General features: G+C 38.9%; 1 protein-coding gene across 1 annotated transcript in view; it reads right to left on the reverse strand.

Moving 5' to 3' along the window:
* The window catches only part of LOC149309823 (integrin beta-8-like), a 68438-nt gene that overhangs the window by 17825 nt on the left and 26382 nt on the right, over nt 1-24231 (reverse strand). Inside the window, exons 2-6 of the mRNA XM_089533106.1 lie at nt 19368-19453; nt 13481-13652; nt 4897-5143; nt 2322-2487; nt 1390-1548 (exon numbers count right to left, since the gene is read on the reverse strand). Of these exons, the coding sequence (XP_089389232.1) occupies nt 1390-1548; nt 2322-2487; nt 4897-5143; nt 13481-13652; nt 19368-19453 (830 nt within the window). The remainder of the gene's footprint in view (nt 1-1389; nt 1549-2321; nt 2488-4896; nt 5144-13480; nt 13653-19367; nt 19454-24231) is intronic.

The raw sequence follows: 24231 nt of genomic DNA on the forward strand, positions 1-24231 counted from the left end.
CTATTTTCTATTTATTTAAAATGGTGATTGCACAGAAATATTATTTTCTAAAATATCCAGCTGCAATAAACACAAAAACATTTGCAGTAATTAATATTAGCCATCAGAATACTATTCTGTTTATTTTAGATTAGGCAAACACAGAATTTTGTAACAATGTGCTGCTGTTAACCCTGGCTTACTATTTATGCTGTTGCTGTGTCAGTTTCTACAGAAATGGCCACAGATGTTCCCAGACTTCTCAATACTGACTAATTTACTGCACAAATACAGTTTTAGGATGCATCACAAAGCCACCTGTATGTTGCCTGGTGAAGCCTTTCCTCCCCATGTGTATTTGTTACAGTCTTTCAGTGTTACTAACACATTTTCTGTAGCATTCTGCTCAACTCTAGAAGCACATGTTTGTTTGTTTTTTACTCCAGCTGGCCTTATATAAAAAAAAATAATTGGGTTGCATCCAGGCTTTGGCCAAATGAAAGCAGACCTGTTGAATTCAATGGGATTTAAGCTAGTCATGAATTGTGGCCAAAAGAGCTACTCCATATAGCTTAGGGTGTGATGTCAGACTGCTCCTCAGCTGGGTTTGAGAAGACCTTCCCCTGGCTTTAACTGAAAGTTTGCCCAAATCTAGTAACTGATGGTGTGTGTGTGTGATTGCACCTGTGAATGTAAAGAGAAGTGCCCCACATCACACCCCCTGCAGTTCAGTTAGACTAAGGGTGTATTCACACGGCAGAATTAAAGCAGTTTGGCACCTTGAATCACATTATTGGGAAAAACTGGGATATAGGTGAATATAATAATAATAATAATAATAATAATAATAATAATAATGCTTAGTGCCACTTGGATCTCTACAGGCAGAGTAGGATTCAAGAGAACCCCCCAAACTGTTAACCTGTCACTGTTAAATGTTTGTAACATGTGCCTTGTTTCCAAGTTGCAATGAAATTTTCTTATATATTATATTCAAAGTGGATGGTTGGCAGTGATGATTCTCATCCAGGGTTGCCAGCAGATGGAAAAGAGAGGGGGAAAAATAAGGACAGGAAAAAAAAGTCTTCTAGTCTTTGTTATATGAGGCTCAGTTGAGCCAGACACAACAGAATGTTTGAAAGGGAAATAGTCTTACCAAAATACCTTGTCATCCCTAATGAGTTCTACTAGGTTGAAAACCGACAAGACCCAAAGGATGCTTACACTGTTCTGACTGGGAAGAAATACACTGACACACTTCCTTCTGACCAATCAGAGCCCTCAAACAACTTGAGTGCAGCCTCTAGCAGACAATTCACCACTCCCACCAGGTGCATCTCATTGTGGAGGCTCTTCTAATACTTTGGAACATCACTCCAAACCTAATACCATAAATGACATATACCTTACCATACTGGTTGCTTTGACGTACACATTATCTTTCAAATGACAATTTCCATCATTAGGAATTACTATTCCTGATAATTTACTGTCGAGAGCCAGGTGAGACGTCTGGTCTGTCATCATGAGGAGTAGACGTTTTGCTTCCTTGCGCCAACCAATTTGGCTCTACAGAAAGGAGGGAAAACAGCTGAGACTTGCGCAATGGGAACATGCAAGATAATAAATTGAGCAATCTAGCATCTCTCTGTCTAGGGAGGCTATGATGGCTGCCTCCTTGCTCTCCTTCTACCAGCAAATAATTTTTTTTCAGGCTTTTGAAATGGACTATGATGGGCATTTAATAGCATACTATGCTATTTTATCAGTTTTTATATCATGTTTTAATACATTTTAATGTTTTTACAGATATTTACTTATTTTTAATTAACTTGTATATTTATACTTCTTGCTGATATTTTTGTATAATTTTTAATCTGTACTGTTTTTAATAAGTTGTAAGCTGCCTTGAGTCTCTGTTGGGGAAAAGGCAAGATATAAATCAGTGATGGCGAACCTATGGCATGTGTGCCAGAGGCGGCACTCAGAGCCCTCTCTGTGGGCACATGTGCCATCGCCCCAACACAGAGTTTGCCAGGGCTTGTTACTAGAAAGCCAGAGGGACATGGCACTTTGCAATAAATAAGTGAGTTTTGGATTGCAGTTTGGGCACTCGGCTTCTAAAAGGTTCTCCATCACTGATATAAATGAATAAAATAAAATAAAAATAAACAGGCTTAAAGTGAATGAAACACAGCGGACTCTATACAAGACAGTTCCACACTTGACAGAAAGAATGCTCACCTCCTAAAAATACTTTCAAAGCCATTTGACCAATGATCATGAGGAAAATGGAAGCAAAAAGGTGAAGACCTTTTCTCAAATTATCAGTTAATTTTTACCTGGCACACAGCAGCCTGAAGCATAGCATCAAATCCTCCTTCAGGTGTATCAATATTTCCAGATATCTTTTGTTTATTAATTGCACTTCTGAATTCTGCTATTTTGTCAGTCAGTGATAAGACATGGATATAACCATGTGGAGGCATGCAATCTAGATCATAATCACTTTGGGGGGAAAAATGACATACAATGAAAATTAATTTAGGTTTATTCTGTACTCTTTGTTGTCTGACAAAGGGTGCATCTACACTGTACAAATAATGCAGTTTGACATGCCTTTAACTGTCATGACTCCATCCTACAGAATCCTGGGACATGTAGTTTTGCAAGGCACCAGCATTCTTTGGCAGAGAAAGCTAAAGACAGATTTTAGGATTCCCAGGATGGATCTACAGCACTTAAAAGTAGTTTCATTATTTCTACAGTGTAGATGCACTCTAAGATATTTTTAATGTAAATGATTCATGAATACTGGCATATAAACAAATACATACATGCAACAGTTAGCTATAACATAATGATAACACACTGTCCATATTCAGGCAAAGAAACCACACAGAAAAACAAACAAGGAAGGCATGGATTAACTATAGTTTCCTGTTATGTTTGAACTAGAACTAGAAAACTATGGTTAAAACTTCAGAACAAGCCAAAGTGCTAAACCAACTGACACTGACACGCTGCTTGTTCTGAAGCAAAGAACCAGTTTTTCTCAGTTGACACAGAACAAAAACTACAGTCAATGGGGCTTCTTGGTTTGTTTTCCACCTCACATGAAATATGAAATAAAGTGGCTGAATGTAAGTCTCTTTTACACTTCAGATTATTAAACCAAAATACACTCTACCTGAACATAGCAACCAGCTCTGTCTGTCTATAACTACAGTGTGCCTGCATCATACGTGGACGCACTATACGCGGCTTTCAGCATATGCTGAAAGCTGCGCGCAGGGTGCAAGAAGTGGCACGTCCCATTTAGGGGGCGTGCCCATGGCGCGCATGTGCCGCCACACCACTGCCACATGTATGAGCCCCATTACTTTTAATGGGGCTCGAGCATACGTGGGTTTTTTTACAAGGGGGGGGGGGTCCGGAACGGATCCCCCGCGTAAAAAAAGGGTGCACTTATATAGACTCGCAAAAAATTCAACTATTTTCCATCGTTTCACTTTTTCATAATTCATCACAACACGTTCGTCATGTTCAGAAAAAAACCCAGCTCAGGTTTCAATGGGATACATTTACCCGCAATTTAGAACATCACTATTTGTATTTCTTTCCAAAATTTCTTTGCTATGGGACAGCCCCACCATATGTGGAAGAAGGTTCCTTGCATCGTGTTACATTTCCAACATTTGGGACCTACTGTCTTGTAAATTTTATTTAACTTAACTGGTGTCAAGTACCATCTGTGCAGCAATTTTAGATAATTTTCTTTGAAATCTTGTGATCTTGTAAATGTTTCCAAGAGTTTTCCCATTGTTCCAAAGTCAGCACACACCCTATGTTCTGGGCCCAATTGGTCATAGAATCAGTCACCATCTCTTTCTCTAGATGCCATCTTAATATTATAGCATAAAGTTTAGTAGTCAAATATTTAGTTTCTAATAGTAGCATCTTCCCCAGATTGTTATCCTCAGAATCAAAACCTTCTAGTTTTCGGACCATCAAAACTCTTTCTTGTAATTGTGTATAGGTAAGCCAATGATAGATAGTTTTTTCTCTCTAATTCCTCTCTCATTCTTATTTTTGGGTTTAAGTGATTATTCACTTTTAATAAGTCTTTGTAGGTAATCCAAATTCTCTTTTTGATCTTTCCATTGGCCCAAAAACACCTCTTCTGGTATTTTTTATATCCATGATATTCTCCTGTGGATTTTTGTTTTATATTTTGTCCATAGTTTAGGCAAGTTTAAAATCAGAGCATAGGTTAAGTCTCTAACACACATTAGAAAAATGCAGGGTAATAACACAAAAATGCAAGAAAGCCATCTGTGAGGCTGAGCAGACTGGCCAAGAAAGCATGGCCTGAGCCCATGCTTTCCTGGTCCTGGTGCTCTCTCAGTTTGGCCTCTGGGTTGGTGTAGGAATGGGTGAGCTTCACACACCTGTCCCCATGCCAACTCAGGACCAACACATGCTTCTTACTTGTTCCACTGTTGCTCTGACAGAGGAGCGCCACCGCCACCACATCTGATGCGGAAACAAGGCACCTAGCCCATAGGTGCAGCCAGGTGCCTCATTTCCACATCAGATGCTGTGATGGGGGGATTCTGAGTAAAAGTAACTGCTGGCAAGGTAAGGAGTACTGAGGGAGGCAGATGGTGTGAACAGTCAGGTTTTGTTGCGGAGTTTCCTGGAAACTCAGCTGAAAACTAAGGTAAATTACTCTGGGTAAATTCTGTTTACCCCAGGGTAAAGCTTAATCCTCCCAATCTGCATCTGGACAGGCAAGACTGGACCCAGTCTCTAGTAGATAACATTTTTTCAAGGGCAGGGATAAATACAGTAATTCACAAACAATCAAATTTATAAATGTTTAACCTGCAAATGTGGAGGGATGACTGTACTTACCTGCACTGATTATGTATTCTGCCTGGATGAATGCTAATATAAGGTGAAACTGTCTTATCTACATAAGATCCAAACCCAAGTTGTAAATCAATGGAAATATTTTTCATCTTTTGAGATAAATCAGATCCAACAGAGTTTAATTTTTCTATGTTTTTGTGCATTGATGCAGACACATCGACTAAATAATAGAGATCCACAGGGTACTTTTCCAGTGGGTGGACTTTCAACATAAAACTTGCTTCAGATCCTGATTAAAAAAAAAAAACAGAACTATAATGAGAATTTCTAAATTGTCACATTCCTTTAAAATAAAGTTCTCTTCCTTCTAAAATGAGATCCAGAAAATATAGCTTATTCTCAGGTCCATTAATTAATTAATTAATACTCCACCTTTCTCTTAGCATGGGACTCAAGGCAAGTTACAACTTAAACTTAAAACAAAGTACAACTAAAACCGTAAAAGCATAAATAAATAAAAGCATGAAGTTAAATCAGTTTAAAACACAATAAAAACTATTGTAATTTCCATAGTAACTAAGCTTTAAGAACATGCAACCCGCATTTATTTCCCTCTTCCATTTTTCCCTTCCATTATATCTTGTCTCCACCACTATCTGTTATAGGATGTACACTCCTCAGGAGAAGGGACCTACCTGTTTTTATATATACATATTGATATAGAATAGATAGATAGATAGATAGATAGATAGATAGATAGATAGATAGAGTGGGCCCTCCGTATCCATGGATTTTTTATGCATGGATTCAGCCATCCATGGTTTTATATGTGTGTGTGTGTGTGTGTGTGTGTGCACATATATATATATATATATATATATATATATATATATATATATTCCTAAAGCAAACTATGATTTTACCATTCTATATCCTTTTACTACACCATTGTATTTAATGGAACTTAAGTATCCATGGATTTTGGTATCCACAGGATATTTTGGAACCAAATCTCAGTGAATACCAAAGTCCCACTATATAAACACAATTGGGATGTGCTTCTCAGAGGGGAGAGGATTTATGAGAAGGGACAGTTATTCATAGCAGGTCTTCAAGCTCTGACATTGCCCTGTGTCTTGATTCCTCTGTCTGTTAATAAACACATCATCTTACCGGATCCTCACCCATCTGAACTACTAACCAAAGAGGCTGATAATAAGAAAATTCCCTTCTTCCTTACATCCCAGATTTCATACTTTTTTCTCCCAATCAGGAGTAATCAAGTGCTCATCTTTCTGGTAAACAAAGCAGGTGTAAGTAGTGTTTTGAAATGAATCCATATTGTGGCTGCTTACGTAAAGATTAGGACCGTGCCAGAGCCTAGAAAACTTTTTAAAGCCTCAAGCACTACTGCCCTCGCTCTCTGTTTGTTGACAGAAAACTACACAACATGCCCAACAGATTTATGGTTCCCTTCCTAGGCAATTAATTTCAATACATGATTGTTCTTGGAAGATAAACATTAAAAAACCAATATATATGTTAGATCAAAGAATGATTTACGGCTAGGCTTGCCATATCCCGCCTGTGGGCGCAACTTTCCAGGTTTTGGGCGGGTCCGCACAGTCCCGCCCCGGGTTGGCCCCGCCCCCGGGATTTCCCCTGCCCCCGGGCTTTGTTGCAAAGTCTGCAACAGCGGTGGCGGGGGAAAGAGAGAGAGGCCTCTGTAGGCCTCTCTCCTTTGGCGGGGGGCTTCCCTCCCCTCTTTGGCTCCGCTGGAGCTGAGGGAGGGAAAGAAGCCTCACCTGCCGAGGCCAGACTTCTTTCCCCGCCTGAGCTCCGCCGGCAAAAACGGAGCCCAGGGGGGAAAGAAAGCCTCCCTGGGGGCGGATTCCTTCTCCGCCTGGGCTGCTTGCAATGAAGCCCAAGCGGAGAAGGAATCCTCCCCTCAGCAAGGATTCTTTTCCCCCTGGGCTCCGTTGGCAAAAATGGAGCCCAGGGGGGAAAGAAAACCTCCCTGGGGGCGGATTCCTTCTCCGCCTGGGCTGCTTGCAACGGAGCCCAAGCAGAGAAGGAATCCTCCCCTCAGCGAGGATTCTTTTCCCCCTGGGCTGTGTTGGCAAAAACGGAGCCCAAGGGGAAAAGAAAGCCTCCTTGGGGGTGGATTCCTTCTCCGCCTGGGCTGCTTCCAATGGAGCCCAGGAGGAGAAGGAATCCTCCCCTCAGAGAGGCTCTTTTTCAAATGTAGGACCCAAAAAATAAAATAAAATAAAATAAAATAAAAAAATCCTACATTTGAAAATTTTGTCCTACATTTGTCCCGGTTTGGAGGTCCGGACTAATGGCAACCCTATTTACGGCCAGTAATATAACGTGGGTGGTCCCTCCCTGACTGTTTTTTTTTTTTTAAATGGCTTTAAAGACTTCCATGTTTCATTATCCCTTTCATATATGGATATAATTATTATTTTTTCTATTATAAATGTGGCATTTTCCTAGGTACTGTATTTTCTGGCGTATAAGACTACTTTTTAACCCAGGAAAATCTTCTCAAAAGTCAGGGGTCGTCTTATACGCTGGGTGTGGTCTTATAGGACAGGTGCTGGACTGGAGAATCTGTGGTTGCCGCATATGGTGGGGGGAGCTCAAAATGGCCGCGGCCGTATCCCCTCCATATGTGGAGACCATATGAAAGCAGGAAGGGAGGCACTGTACAAGTATGGCAGAATAAAATCTTGGAGACAGGGAGGACTGGGCAGGCAGGGAGAGCTGACCAATTCAAGCAGGCTTTGCATACAACAAGTTTTCCTGCTAAGTACCTGCATGTCATAAGCATTTGAATTAAAATTACCATATTGAAATCAAATCTGATTTTTTAAATTTTTATTTGGTGTGCGTTGGAAGAGGGGTAGTCTTATACGGCAAGTATATCCCAAACTCTATATTTTAACTGGAAAAGTTGGGGGTCATCTTATATGCCGGAAAATACGATACTTTAAATGTTTTGGGCTGTTCAGTTAAGCTTAGTTAAATTTAAAGTTTGATTTGTAAATAATTTTTAATTTACTTTATTTGTTTTAAATATAAATTTTAAAGCAAGTAATTAAAATGTATAGGTAAAATAACATTGTTGGTATAGGCTTCTCTGTTGATAAAAAATCAGAAACAAGAAAAGGAAAAAGCAAATAAGAGAGATTAGAAGATCAATCAATCAATAATTATAGCAATGGAAATGTCAGAAAAAGGGAAGTTGTTGTATACATCAAGAACATTTAGGGAAGTGTTACAGTAGCTTCTGTTGAATTAGCCACACAAAGAATGTGCATTCTTGTTAAAAGACATCAACTCCCTATGACTGTCCAGATTGCAGCTTCGCTATGTTTCAGATAAAGTTTAATATATTTTCAAGGTGGAACATTAACAAATTCCAAATGTTAGAAGAATAATCTTTGCACATATTCCTTTTAGATTTGGGAGAAACAATATTAACTATGCTTCAAAATATAATGGGATTTGCATATGAATTACAGCCTTTAGTTCAGGGCTGGCAGTTTCTGAATGGACCTATTTGTTTTCTTTACAAATGGAACATCCTTGATCAGGAAGTTGCACTACAACATTAGGTTCCGTTCCAGTTAGGTTCATCTGTATTTCCCAACTTTCTAGCTCACTGCTTCCAGGACACTTGTTGCTGGATGAGAGCCACATTTCCAGGAGTAGTGATCTGCTTGGGCAGTAACACAGCAAGCAAAAAAATTGCCAGTCTCAAAAAGTTTCCATCACTTTTTCTCTTTCACAAGGGTGTCCACTTATGGGCCTCATTCAGATATAATGCCTAACCATTTTAGAGCTCAAGGGTGGACAATTTTGGTGGATTTTAGAGGTTTTCCTCCACACTACATGTTGCATACTTTCTGCTGTGGAATTTCAGCAGCAAACTCTACACACACACACACACACACACACACACACACACACACCACGAACTATTACCCACCTCCACTTTAGCTAAACTATAGTTTAGCAGTAAAAACATAAGTATCAAAAAGACTTCAAAAGGTTGATGAAAAATCTACCTTAAAGAAATGAATACTTTAAAAAGCAACCACCACAAATTTATGTAGCACATTTGGCAAGGGTTGTTTCAAAAAGTCATTTTAAAAAATGATGTTCTTTCTCCATATTTTTTCCAAGAGACTACAATACCATACCATGGCAAAGCCCGGAAAAGTATAGCTGGTATAAATAGTTAATTATATGATGGAAACAACTGGATGCTAATTCCATAGGCCCAAGTACCAAACAAGGCAAGTAACAACATGGATGTTGTGAAATTATTTATTTTATCTGAAACAGATACTATTGGAAGGGCATCAAATCAAACCAGAAATATCTACGTACATGTAAGTCTTTTTCAATTTATTTTTCAACAAACAAATGTCTAACGTTACAGTCATGCTTGACTTGGCAGAGGAAAACAAAGTTGCACGGTATTTTTCCAATAATTAAAATAATTATTTGAGCCAATTCTTGTCATTGCTGTTAAGTAAAAGGAGATACTAAAACATAAATGAGATTTCAGAATAACCTGTTCTTTTCTCTAACACTTCCTTCCTTTGGCCTTATTCAGTGTGAAATATTTTCCATTAGTAGAATTACTGACTGTCTTTTATTATAGTACTGTTCCATGGAAGAGATAGTCATCTTTTTCCATGACAAATGACAATATGAACAAGACAATTACATTGATTTATAGAAATACTGTACAGAGATCCTTGACAGATAATGTAGCTGTGGGAAAATCATTATCACCCTCAAAGGGCTGTTGTGAGGTGGATGGAATGGGACAACTTTGGGTATTTTATGCCAAATTCCTTAAAGAACTTTCTTGGAAGGGCACAAATGTGAAATAATGGTTAAATGCCTTTCAATAATTCTCAGCAGATTAGGGATATTTATCTGGAATGGCAGACTATCAAGTACAGTACACCCATACCATAGCTGGCTTGCCATATGCAGACTCAAGGTCACGCGGATGGCAAACCTCAGAAGAATGACTGGCGCATGTGCCCCTGGTATATGTGCTGTGCCACACAAAGAGGGGGCACCCCCATTAAAACCAACGGGGCTTGAACTTATGCATTTTTGCCATATGCGGGGGGGGGGGGGGAGGAGTCCAGAATGGATCCCCGCGTATAGGAAGGGCCCACAGTACAACTCAGTCTCCAGACTACCAGATATCTACTGTATTACAACAGTAGTAAATGAAATTCAAGTAGGGTTTTTTGTCAACTGAGTTTAAATAAACAGCTAAGTTCATAAGGGCATACATTATGGCCCAATGCAGCAGATGCTTGGAGGTCTCTGAAACATAATAACCTCATTTTTGTGTGATACATATTCACCAGCGTAGTGGTAAACTATGAAATGTAAGTCCTTAGAAGGACAATATCCATAGAGATTCCAGATGTGTGGGGAGATTTAAGCAATTTCTACAAGTTTTTCTAGATGTTCTAGAAGCAATGTCTAGAAGTTGTACAAAACAGATCTTTCTTAAAGCCAGCCTCAAATGCTGTGTTGGTGGACTCTCCCCTTCGATACTGTTCCAAAACTAGTCAGAAATAGCAATAAATTGTAAGCAGGGATTAATTTAGGTATTGGCTTACCTTTATTTTTAGCTGATTTTAGCGCATATGCCCTCTCGCACACACACACACAGACATACACACACACACCCCCCCCCTGAGGAGGGTTGTGTGAAGGGAGGAATTAAGCCAAATCCCTGTTCTTGTGAATTTTGGTGGCAGTTTAGGTAATTTGGAGTGATATATTTGTGCAATAATGAGGTTGTCCTGAGGTGGCCTGATGAATACTTGTCAATGACTTCTCAATTTTTATCAACTATCTGGAAGATGGAATAGAGGGCATTCTTATAAAATCTACAGATGACACCAAATTTGGAGGGGCAGCTAATACCACAGAAGACAGGATAAGAATTGAAAATGACCTTAAAAGATTAGAAAGCTGGGCCAGAACTAACAAAGTGAATTTCAACAGGAAGAAATGGAAGGTACTACACAGAGGCAGAAAAAATGAAATGTAGAGATATAGGATATGAAGTTGAAGGCTTTCATGGCCAGCATTCATAGTTTTTTGTAGGTTTTTCAGGCTATGTGGCCATGTTCTAGAAGAGTTTATTCCTGACATGACAGCCCCTGTTTAAATATTTGAAAGGATGTCATTTTGAAGACAGAGCAAGCTTATTTTTTGCAGCTTCAGAGATTTGGACATGGAGCAATGGATTCAAACTACAGGAAAAGAGATTCCACCTAAACATTAGGATGAACATCCTGATGGCAAGAGCTGTTCAACAGTTGAATACACTGCCTTGGAGTGTGGTGGAGTCTCCATCTTTTTTACACGAGACTGGATGGTCTTCTAGAACATGGCCACATAGCCCAAAAAATCAACAAAAAATTATGGATGCCGGCCATGAGAACCTTCGACTTCACGCTGGATGGTCAGCTGTTGGGAGTGCTTTGATTGTGTATTCATGCAGGGCAGGGCATTGGACTGGATGGGTCTTGTGGTCTCTTTCAACTGTATGATTCTATGATTATGACTTGGGGGCAGCATGCACCCTATGCTTTCCTCATCCCTACTATATATGCACCAGGGAAGCTACTGTACATATCCAGTTGATATTGCCAGATTCTCGCCAAAGCCAGCTCTTAAATGAGAACACTCTTTAAGTGTTATGTTTTTATAAATGAAGTTCACACAAAGGTTCCAAATTTCCAAGGAACTCCCACAATGTGAAATACTTTTGTCATGAATGAAGTTTTTGTTTTCTCCCATTTAAATCATCACTTCAAATCCCTGAGAGTCTGGAACACCATCTTTATGAATAAACAATGACTTCTACTCTGTTCAGTATTAAAATTCCATAGCAACTGTTTGAAAGAGAGAAATCCTATACCTGTGTAACTCTTAAAATGATTGAGACCAGGGCATGCTCAGCAATTAATTACATCCAGCTCTAATTTTGAGAATTTGCAGATGACCAAGTCTATGTTAACTTCCTGCATAACTTTGTGATGCAGGTGGAAGTCTAGATAGTATCTCTAAACTCATCTTTTGCTTGAAAATGTTAGGTATATGGGTTAAGAAAACAATTCTGGAATATCTGACTACAAGAAGCAGAAACAAGTAATGATAGGGAGGGAGGGAAAGATTAACATGATTACTAATGTAAAAGATTTAGTCCCATTTAATAGGTAGAAGATGTGGACCATATTACTAGAAACAGCTGTGAGTAGTCTGAAGTAGATTTCCAAGCTATTATCCTCTTTTAAAGTAAGTGTAGGAAAATGTTTGTTAAAACACTTCAGGTAGTCATACCAATTTCTATTAGTGATGTGCTATAATAGAAGTACAGCTGATGAGATTAATCAACATTTTCTCCAGGAAAATGCACTGTCGTCATCCCAGTCCAGTGGTTCTCATGTGAATCAGATGTATATGTATTGCAGTGTACAAGGATCTTGCACTATCACCTTCAGCAAGGGCCATTTATTTTTAGAGCAGGCGTGGACAACTTGTTTGTGGGTGCATGTGGTCAATAGACCACATGTTGCCTACCAAGGATACCAAGTGTTGGTTGGCTGAGTGCTGAGAAAACTGCAAAACCTCCTCCCTCTCACATCAACATCCAGGACATACGTTTCAAGTAAAATCAAGAACAATAATAGAATTTGTTCTTTAAAAAGGGCTGATTAGGTAGGGGGGCGGGCTGGCTCCCTTGAGAAAGTAATGGCTAGTGACTCTCCTGCCAGTGGGATGGTTAAAGGAGTTGTCCAAATGCTGAAACTATTTTGGGAACAGAGTTCAGCACCTTCAAAGGCCCCTTTAATTAAGACTAAAACCTAGTATGGATTCACTGCCCACTGACACAGAAATTATCACTACCTCAAACCAATGTGTGGAACATGAAAGTCTACAGTAGAATCAGAGCCAGACTGGAGCATGTGGGTAGAAAAGTGAGGGCAGGGAGAGTCAGAATTTATCCCATAGCAGAAAACCCCAAATGAGAGAAATTATGACTGTACTCAAGTCAACGAATGAAATCTCCATAAAACACAGAAATCATCTATCATTAACTGGTTTCATTTACACCATTTTTGGCAGAGAAATATAACTGGATATAGAGTTATTCATTTCTAATTATTCAATTTCAATTAAAATTTAGTAGAAAGTAGACAATGGATCATGACAGGCAGCCTCATTAGCTGTTTAAATAGATGTCAAGGATATAAAATTGTGGAGGCCAAAACTGGAGCTAGGAAATTTTAGATGAAGTGCAGAATGCTAAATAAACTGTCGTGTTCCAAAGGTTCCAGAGTTGTTTTCTTAATGAGCATGAGTTATATTGCTTTCTTTCAGTTTTTCTTTAAAGCTCAGTTTGCAAGAGTTGTCCAGAATTAGGTAACTTTCCTTGCAAAACAAAACAAAATAAAAAACCTTACAAATAATGCATGAATGCACATTTTCTTTAGTCTGCAAACTGTTCCCAACTTAAATATATATTTTACATACTAAAACAATACACTGTTTTTGATAAGCAAACCTGGATGGAGCTGAATGGAAATTTCTCCTGGTGTCACTTGTGTATTAACTTCATTACTGGATACTCTTACATCAACTTTGGGACTTTCTATAAAATCTGCCCTGCAGCCTCTTTTAATTAAATGAAGAACTATGTCACATCGTTCTTTCTGCTTTGTTCCAGTCATGAAATCCTGTTTGGAAAGAGCCATAAAAATAAAAATACAAAAATGAGAAAAGTTCTGTTAAAGGGAACCTTTAATAATGCATTGCCACACAATCAAAAAGCGAAACTTGCTAGAACAGGCAACTGTACTGGGCTGCCTTTGAAGATGGTCAGAAGACATAGTTAGGATAGCTGTGTGGCTGATGCTGATGGTGGATAAGAGTTTATAGACCATATGGTACCAATTCCGCATCAGTTATACCAGAGCCCAATTCACTTCAAAGCCCAGTTCAAAGTAGTCGTATAGAACTTTTATTGTAGGTCCAAAACACATTGCAGAAATAATCCAGTTTGGGACTGCTTGAACTGCCGTGGCTCAGTGCTGGGAAACCCTGGGAATTGTAGTTTATTGTGTCACAGAATTCTCTGAGAATGCTAAATATCTCACAAAACTACAGTTCCTAGAATTCCCTATCACTGAGCCAGGTCAGTTAAAGCAGTCTAAACTGGATTATTTATGCAGTGTGTTTTGGGCCATAGTTAAGAAGTGAAGCCTACTTACTTAATGGACTGCCTATAACCATATGGACTTGCACAAGTATAAAGATCATTAACAGACAATCTTCCTTCCTTCCTTCCTTCCTTCCTTCCTTCCTTCCTTCCTTCCTTCCTTTTTTATCTATATGTTGCCTTTTTCCCAGAAGGGATCCAAGGCTAGTCACAGATAAAAACTTTTTTTTTACAATAAAATTTAGAACTGCCAAGATCATCTAAAAACTACATAAAATTACATTGCAATATACAAGAGTCAAAAGGCACAATTAAAATGCACATAGTCCATTAAAACCACCCTGATATGATCATATGGTGAATGCCTGCTTATATAAAAATGTCTTAGCTTTCTGACAAAAAGCAAGTGGAGAGGGTGCCAACCCAGCCTCCCATGGAAGGGAATTCCAGAGTGTAGGGGCAGCCACTGAGAAACCTCTCACTCATGTCCTCACTATGTGAGACTGAGATGGTGGTGGGACTGAGAGAAAGCCTTCCCCTGAAGATCTTAGTGTTCTGGCAGTTTCATTTGGAGAGTTACGGTTCTTCAAATAGTCTGGCATTAAGCTGTATCACAGCATAGATAATCTACCTTTCTCTCACACTCTTCCCTTGTACTAGACTGCATATTACTAAAACCTGAAGGAGGGCAAACCATCACTAATCATAACTTTTAGGACATGGTACCTTGAGATCCTCATACATTCAAGTATAAAAGTGAAAAATGATGTTGTGACTTTCCAACTTCTCTCACTGTTTTCAATGAAATTCAACTTTTTCATTCAGCCTGTGCCCAAAGATTCTAAGACTCATTTTCTCAAAACTAGTCTTGGTGTTTTTTTTAATTAAACAGAAAATAAATCCGACATCTGAAAATGCATTTTGCTGTGGTGCCACTGAATAATTAAATTGCTTTGGCTGACAAATATATCTGCTGGAATACATTATGGTTTTCCTTCAAAACAGACCATGTGGAGAAAAATAAAGCCTTGTAAGGGAGGGAGGGGATGCAAAGTCAAGGAAAATAAAAATTGTGGAGGATGTCCCATATATAGCACACACAGATCAAAGTGGTTCTGTGAGGCCTGGGGGTGGGATGGGAGAGGATGGAAAAATGGGATTCAATTCATCGCTTTTTGTGCCTTTAAGTCATTTCTGACTTATGGCAACCCTAAGGAAAACCTTTCATTGGGTTTTCTTACTAGATCCATCCAGAGAGAGGTTTGCCTTTGTCTTCCTCTGAGGCTGAGAGCATGTAACCCAGAGGGTTTCTAGGCTGAGCAGGGATTTAAACCTTAATAAATAATAATAATTAAAAAAACATTTATTTTTATACCACTTTTCCAGCAGATCAAAGCGGTTTACAGTTTCTCAAAAAATATGCAAAAGTATACAACTCAATATAACAAATAATCATAAATAGACATTCAATTCAATAAAAATTTTAAAATCTACATACAAACAGCAAGATAAAATCTATCAATCACAGAAGCTATCAGTTGAATTCTAAAATGAACTTCCGTCAGGGAATAGTATTCTACAAGGGGTCAGGAGGGTATGCCAACCAAAATAAATGAGTCTTCAAGCCCTTCTTAAAGGCATTCAAGGTGGAACAGAGCCGGATTTCGTCTGGAAGTTTATTCCAGAGGGTCGGAGCTGTCGACATAAATGTCCTTTGGTGAGTTGTTGTCAGTCTCACCCTAGTGCACTCTAACAAATGTTTCCCTATTGTTCTGAGAGTGCGGGGCGGATTGTATGGGGAGAGGCACTCCCTCAAGTAACTCGGGCCCAAGCCATGTAGGGCTTTATAGGTAATAACCAACACTTTCTCTCCCAGCCTTGGTCTCCAGAGTCCTAGTCCAACATGCAAACCACTTCAGCTCCATGCAAAAAACATCTGTTGAGTTGCTACAACAGTTCTTGTACAATGCACACTACTGACAACCTTACAAAACTAGGTCTTCCTAGTTGGAAGTGTGGAGACAACCCTAGATGAATAGAGATATATTTATGCATTTGCCCTGTGCAGAGATTTAGTTTGACACATGTATTCATTTATTTGGTTTTTATTCAGCCTTTCTTGCAATACTGGGATTCAGGGTAATTCATGGCAAGGTTCACAAAAATGGGACAGATGAAACCACAAAAAGTTAACATACCAAAACCCAATTAATCAAATTATAATATAACATATTGTTATAATATCATATAATATACAATTTGAATTAAAACCAGTTCAACAATACTTCCATTAAAATTATAGCTTATGCCTCTTCTTTGGGCTATTCAACTGTCAAAAGCCTTCCTGGCTTAAAAAAAGAAGAGAAAAGGCCTTGCCTGTTAGTGAAAATATAACAGGGGAGGGGCCACTCTAGCCTTCTTCAGAAGGTCAATCTATAGTCTGGGTTGACACACAAGAAACTGTACTCTCCTGTCACCACCAAACTTCCCTCTGAAGTTATTCTAACTATCCGTATATACTCGACTATAAGTCGACCTCATGTATAAGTTGAGGGCATGTTTTGGGGGCAAAATTATGGATTTTGATATGACCATTGGATAAGTTGAGGGTAAAACCTAGGTTCATGCAACAAAGGACCTAAATGATGAAGCAAAGGAAAACAATGCCAAAGAACCTACAAAATTATAGCAGGCATAACGATTCTGGCTCACACTAGAGGCTCGATGGAAGAGAGAATAGAGGGAGGTCAGTGCTTCCAGGACAGACTGCACTCTTGCCTTTAATCAGGGCATGGTTCCCTTTTTAATAAGAAGAGTATTTACAGTGACCCGTGGATAAGTCGACCTAGGTTTTTGGGGTCAACTTTTTGACTAAAATTTCTAGACTTATGCATGAGTATATACAGTAAGATCTCAGTGACTGTGTAAGTGCATATAAGAGAATACAGTCCTTCAGATAGCCTGACTGTATAGAATTTTATAGTTTTTAGGGAGTACTTTCAATTGTGTCCTGAAACAGCTCAACTGACAGTGACATTGTTGGAATGAGAAAGTCACATGTTCTTAACCGATCTGTGTTAAGGATCTCACCACATGCACTGGAATAAGTAACCATTAGGTGGGTCACAAAATTACAAGCATGTGCACTGTTCGGCATAAAATGAGTCTAGGCTTCCATTTATGTGGGTGCATAGATCAAAGTTTCTGTGATCTTCACATCTGATATACAGATTGCACATTACTTCCTATTTGCTTTGATGATCCCAAAGTATTGCAATAATTGAGTATATATGTGTGTGTGTGTATAAAATAATATGCAATAGATGGTATAACAAAGTCTGTCAAGAAACATCTCACATTAGTTATGCACATACTGAACCAGGCATTATTTGATGCACATGGCAGGAATACTTGTAATTAAGAGTCTCAAATAGCAACTTTTTGTTCTTTAACTCCAAGAGTTTACAAACAGTAAACTATAATGATCTGAACTATAAAATAGGAAGTTCTGAAATCTACTCATGTTCAGCTATTCCTTACTATCATTACATTTTTCTTCCAAATTCTAAAAGTGGAAATCAGACATGGTAAATTATGCTAGTTTTTTTACAAGATGCCTTCTGTTTGCCAACTTTCTAAAATTAAGCTGGAAACAGAAACAAAAAAATAACTGGCTGCCATGGAAGACTCAACTGGGGCCAAAAGCATTCTCCACTGAAGCTATAAAACTGGTTGAAATTTCTTGGAGCAGGAATCATACATAGCCATGGCAGATGCCCTATTTCCAAGGCAACAAAACTGATATTTCACATCTCTAGGGATGTTGTTGCTGTCCTCTATGCCAACCCCTTGGAGAAGCTACAGATTTTTAAAGCCTTATTCATTCATCCCAAGACCTGCAGTCTCTAAGCAAAAAACAACAACAAACTTCTGGTCAGCTAAAGGCCATTACCTATTGACTGCTCTTGAAAACCTTTCAAAATTCTTGAAAATTAAGTATTTTTTTTAAAAGTGGAAACTTGTGTGAAATGATGCATACCAACTTTGTTGTTGAAGGTATATGCTAAACTTACTGTTGTATGCCTTCAAATTATTTCCAAATTATGGTGACCCCAAGGTGGGCTTATCATGGGGTTCTCTCGGCAAGATTTGTATAGAGGTTTGTCATTGCCTTCCCCTGAGGCTGAGAGCATATGACTTGCTCAAGGTCATCCAGTGAGTTTTCATGGCCGATTAGGGAATCAAACCCTGGTTGCTAGAGTCATAGTCCAGCACACAAACTACTATCTCACACTGACTAAAGACCCACAACAACTAATAATGGATTAATTGTTCTCTCCCCGTTGTACCAGCACTTTATGCTAGTTTGTTTGGTTTTACCTTGTAACTTTTTACTCTGTTTTTAATTAATCTGATGTTTTGTTGTGGTTTTTATATGAATACTGTTTGTAAATTGTACATTGTGTAGTACTCTGTTGTAACCCGCTTTGATCTCCCAGGAAAAGCGGGCTATAAATAAGCAGTTTATTTATTTTATTATTATAACGCCCCATTGAATTTAATCAATCAGTCAAGCAAATAAACCTGAACACTCTCAATTGCTTCACATAAGCTCCACTGGCTAGGTATAATGGGAGTTGTAGCCCCAAACCATCTGGAAAGTGATGTGTTTCTAATTCTGCTATAAACCAAAAGTTCTTTTTTCCCCTATGGAACTCATATAGTGAGATTTCCTGAAAGGAACCCTTGTAGTGGTGGCATTGGTGGGAGTGCTGAAATGGAAAACTGCAGAGTTGGTGGGATAAACTGCTACATTTGGTGGTAGCAGTGGAATTGCCATTAAAAGTGATAAAACACATTTGGGTTTTATTCCGAAGGCCAAAATCCATCTTGTATTATTAAATGATACACTCAGATTCTGAAGTATCTGAATAAGTTATAGCATCACAGCTCGTTAAAATACAATATAACATCACATTTGGTGACACACAACAAAAATACAATTATTATGTCAATTTTTTTCCATAGAAAATGGCAAAAGTGAACCCTCTTCCCCATCTACATCTACATGACTACCAGTTCTTACATATCTTATTATTATTATATACTTTTGCAGTCTAAATGTTACTGAGTTGTCCCTTGCAGTTATTAGAATTTTCCCTTTGAGTTAGATGGAAGAGAAGTAGCTAAAGAGATAAATAAATACTGTGATGACTAATAAAGAAAAGCTTACCTCTTGACTGCACCATCCACATTCTGGGCCCAGAGCAAGGCAGGTGGCACACGTTACTGCATTTGAGGTGGCACATCTGTTTTCTGCTGTAATAGTAATAATTAGGCAAAAAAAAAAAGCCATTCAGAAATGTGCACACATGAACAAAAGGGGAAAAATGCAATGGTGACATTTAAAAATGTCCAGCAAAAATGATTTAATGCTAAATACAAAGATATTTCTGTAAACAGGCCAGTATTTAGAATATTACTGGAAAGCATAAATATAAGATTACTGGTGCTTTCAGCACTATCAAACAACTCTATCAAGCCATAGGAGTTCAAGAAAGAGTTCATAAACTGTGATACAGTGGAGCCAAGGTTCACAGGGCGGAGCTTTTGGATTATCATGGACTATGACATCATTTGTCAACTGACTTGGGCTCTCCTCTTGTCCCTGGGTTTAGTTGCAAACTGCTGCGATCCAAAGTAACTGATGGGGAAACAGCTTATACATTTGCATTGCTATGAGCTATTCCTGTCATAATCCAAGGTATTTGAGGGTGAGTTGTTCTTGAGTGGGCAAAATGCATTAGCATTACAAAAGACCTGCTCCCAGTGGAAATTAAAAGTGATAAAATACTACTACCTAAATGATATTGGTACAGCTATCTGTCTTTTTTGGACTCTCCTTGGAAATTTGTTGTTTCGTATGAGGAATGTGTTTATGATGGCCTGAACCTCAAAATTTACGACTACACTGGTGTTCATAAGATTTTAGTGAGGAGACCTAGAAGCCTCTTTCCAAGTCTGACACCCTCACAGTGTTTCTGTCTGTACATCTTTCTATATCTCTTTTAAAATGACTTCTGTGAGGCAGTTGCACAGGCATGTGTGTGTTACTGGGGATGATTGTTTCTCCTAGCTAGCCCATTTGACACATCCATGCAGACTTCAGTGTCTCTCGCCCACCCCACAAACTCCTTTATGGGTTGTTATCATTATTTTTTAAATTTTGCTCTTTAAAAAAATCCACAGAAACAGATAGCCCTGAATAACTTGGAAGCTAAAGCTGGGAACAGTGGGAAGAGTAAATAATTTCTATAATTCCTGGCATACCCTGGTCGTTATGACTTCTGCATCTACCACCTACTGCCAACCTGCTCTAAGTTGTCATTATTCATTAGAACTAGCATTTGTGGCTAAGTATTCACTGTTTTAAAATATATATTCGTTACTTTCCTTTTATAAGATGACAAATACAATATATGCACAAACAGCAGAAATTAAATTCGTTTTTCTTTATGCCATGCAACCAAAGCATCTGTCATAAATGTATTTTCAGGGATATAGGAAGGATTTTTCTCTTAGGTTCATACTCTGCATTAACTTCGCCACAAACAGTTCACTGGGGTAGCTGCCATTATTAGAAATCACAGCGTCTCTTGGATGCCTGGTGCCTATTGCACATTTGTACTTTTTTTTTTTAAAAAAAAAGGACAGCATGCCATCTACTGTTTTCAGCCTTTTGACAGAAAACATTGGAAGTCTGCCCTTGAAATGCAATATGCTGTTCTTTATCCAGCCAGGTCTCAAGAGTGCCTAGAGTGGCAACAATGAAGTACTGCTGTCTCCACATTTGTAAAGCCAAGAATTGAAAGCTAGAATGTTGAGGCATATATTACAGGTGCTAAACTGAAAAATAAACCTTGATGATCAATATTGTGCAGTTCTGCAGCACTAAATAATGAAAATGTGTTTCTTCCACTGTGGGCTAAAATTTGTTGTTGTTGTGTGCTTTCAGGTTATTTCTGACTTATGACAACATTGAGGTGAATTTATCATGGTGGGTTTTTTTTTTTTTTTGCATGATTTAGAGGAAGTTTTCCCTTGTCTCCTTCTAAGGCTAGGAGAATGTGACTTTTCCAAGGCCACCAAGTGGTTTTCTATGGTTAAAGTGGGTCATTGAGCCCTGGTCTCCTGGAGTCCCAGTCTAACATTCTAACCACTACATCATACAAAGGGCCTGAACAGACAGGCCAAAATAAAGCTGCTTTGGGTCACTTTGGGGGTATGCTCTTTAAATGCTGCATGCATCCCAAGAGACCAGATGCTGTGCCAAAGCCATGCTCCAGTCCTAAGGACTGGAGCGCGGCCTTGGAGCAGCTTCTGGCCTCTTAAAATGTGGGTGTCATTTAAACAGCATACCTCTAAAGTGACCCGAAGCAGCTTTATTTTGGCCTGTCTGTTCCGGCCCTAACATCAGCAAAATCTTAGGCCTGCTACAGACTGCCAAAATACAGCTGCTTCGAGTCTCTTTGGAGGAATGCTATTTAAATGATGCATGCATCCTAAGAATCAGGAAGCTGCACCAAAGCTGCACCCCAGTGTTTAGGAATGGAGTGTGGCTTTGGCGCGACCTCCAGACTCTTAGGACCCATGCATCATTTAAATAGCATACCTCCAAAGAGACTTGAAGCAGCTTTATTTTGGCAGTCTGTAACAGGCCCTAGTCAGTAGTCCCAATTACAGTGAACTTGTTCAATCAGTAGGGTTTACACAAAGGCCGACTATGCAGAAACTGATTGAATGGGTCCATTCTAGTTGAGAATAGTATTTGAATTTGGGTATTAGATGCAAAAGTAGATAAAATACTTAGTGTTGTTTTTTTGAGTCAGTAAAATAAAGTAAATGTCCCTTCATCAAACCTGATTTAAAAATATATGTTGACCAAGGTACAGACAAACTTTCTTCCAAAGTGCACTGACCTAGATCCAATTGCTAGTCCAAACTAGAGAGTACCCACTGAATCAACTATTGAAGTCATCACTTATGTAAATCCATTAATTAGATACATCAACCCTAATGGGGACTACCAATTGGATTTAGAACATATTGGGTAACTCATACATAAAATAGATACAGCAAAATGCTAGGTGAAATCCACACACTTGATAACTGAATTGTATAAACAGCAAAGCTTCAAGGTACAACAGTTCTTACTGGATTTTTCACTTCATACGATATGCTGGGAATTACATGTGAATGTTCTGTCATGTAAACAACAGAAAATGCATTACACTTGTCCCTCCACATTTGCTGGGGTTACGGGCGCAGGATCCCCATGAAAGTGGAAAAATCACAAATAACAATAACACTATGTCTTTAACCTGGGAGAATACCTCTCTATAAATCTCTAGATCCTCCAGTGTAACTCTATGGTCAACCTCTGCTAGACATTGACCATAGAATTGCACTGGAGGAGCTAGAAATGACCAGTGGAGTGTTCCCTCTAGGAATCTCTAGGTCCTTCAGTGCGACTTTCAGTTAAAGTTGACCATACAGTTGCAGTGGAGGACCTAGATGTTCCTAGAGATTAATAATATCTGTGAATAATCCAGGCGCAATACAAGGTGTTGGTTATGACCTTTAAAAGCCCTAAATGGCTTGGGTCCAACCTATCTTTGGGATTGCCTCCTTCCGTACAACCCACTCCGCGCACCTAGGTCCTCTGGGAGGAATTTATTACAGCCTATAAAAACTAAGCTGTCTGCTACCAACCAGAGGACCTTCTCAGCAACCACTCTCAGATTATGGAATAGCCTGCTGGAAAAGATCCATCATATTACCAGTTTAAACAGTTTTAAAAAGGGTGTCAAGACTGTTTTCTTCTGGTAGTCCTTTCCCAAATAGATAAACTGCCACTAAATTGGAACCCATCACCTCTCTGAATCTGCTATAGTCACTGTTTATTGTTTATTTTAAGGTATGTTTTAAAATTGTTAATTGTTTAATTTTTATTTTAGGGGGAGTGTGGGATACTGGCATTTGGGATTGTACAATTTTAATTTGTAAGCCACCCCAGTTGTCTCTGAAATAGAGGCGAGATATAAATTTAAAAAAATATTATTTATTTATTATAATCTAAGCCACAACAGTCAAAGCTGCAAATGTGGAGGGACGAGTGTATTTTCTTACACAGAGAAATGTAACATATGAAGGAGAAATAATACTTACTTACCTTTCTCCAAAATACCACAAAGGCATGATAGAAACATGCCAAAAGCCATATTTTTACTTATTAATGACTGATCAAAAAAGCTAAAGAAGCAGCCCTGTATGGAGTCAGACCATTATCCACATATTACCGCATTACACTCTTGTAGTGCTGCTCTTCCACTTTTATTGCTCTGGCTGCCTCCTGTTGCATTCTGAGACTTGTAGTTCAGTGAGGCCTAAGAGCTCTCTGGCTGAGAATTCTAAATCCCCCTCCTTATACTGCAAATGCCAGAATGCAACAGGAGGCATCCGGATCAGTTAAAGTGGAATAGCAGCACTATAAGAGTATAGTGCAGTAATCTAGCAAATCTAGATCACAGATTGTCTGGTTCACTGATCCAATCCAGCCAATCCATGGGTTCTCCAGTTGTGCCACTCCTTCCCTTAAACTTTACTCTCTCAAAAGGGACTTGAGGCAGGAGAGAGTCAAGAGTCAGATGAGGGAGAGAAAATGCAGAACAATAGAGGAATCTGTACCCCAGAGAAGGTTGGGAAACAGGCTTTCTGCTTGAGCACCCACTAGAAAAGCTCTAGCCAGTACTTCAGCCATAGAACCAGTGACAATAGAGGGCATGATCACTCAGCCAGTGAGAAGGGGGAGTTCGTTATGGATGGATCTGATTTGTCTTCCCTATCCTTACTGTATGCTGATAATAGCTGGTCACCAAGGTTTTGGACAAGACTGTATTTCAATCTCCGTGGAGATTTTCCAGATGAATTACTGGGCCTCCTGGAGGCAAAACTTGTAGTCTACTACAAGTATTTGGCCTGTTGGTACCTATACATATCTTAGTAGCAAGGAGGACTACTGGGAACTAAAGAATCCT

This window comes from Sceloporus occidentalis, unplaced genomic scaffold (assembly GCF_023333645.1).
Source record: "Sceloporus occidentalis isolate IW3139 unplaced genomic scaffold, rSceOcc1.0.p SCAF_7, whole genome shotgun sequence".
In the NCBI taxonomy this organism is placed as follows: Eukaryota; Metazoa; Chordata; class Lepidosauria; order Squamata; family Phrynosomatidae; genus Sceloporus; species Sceloporus occidentalis.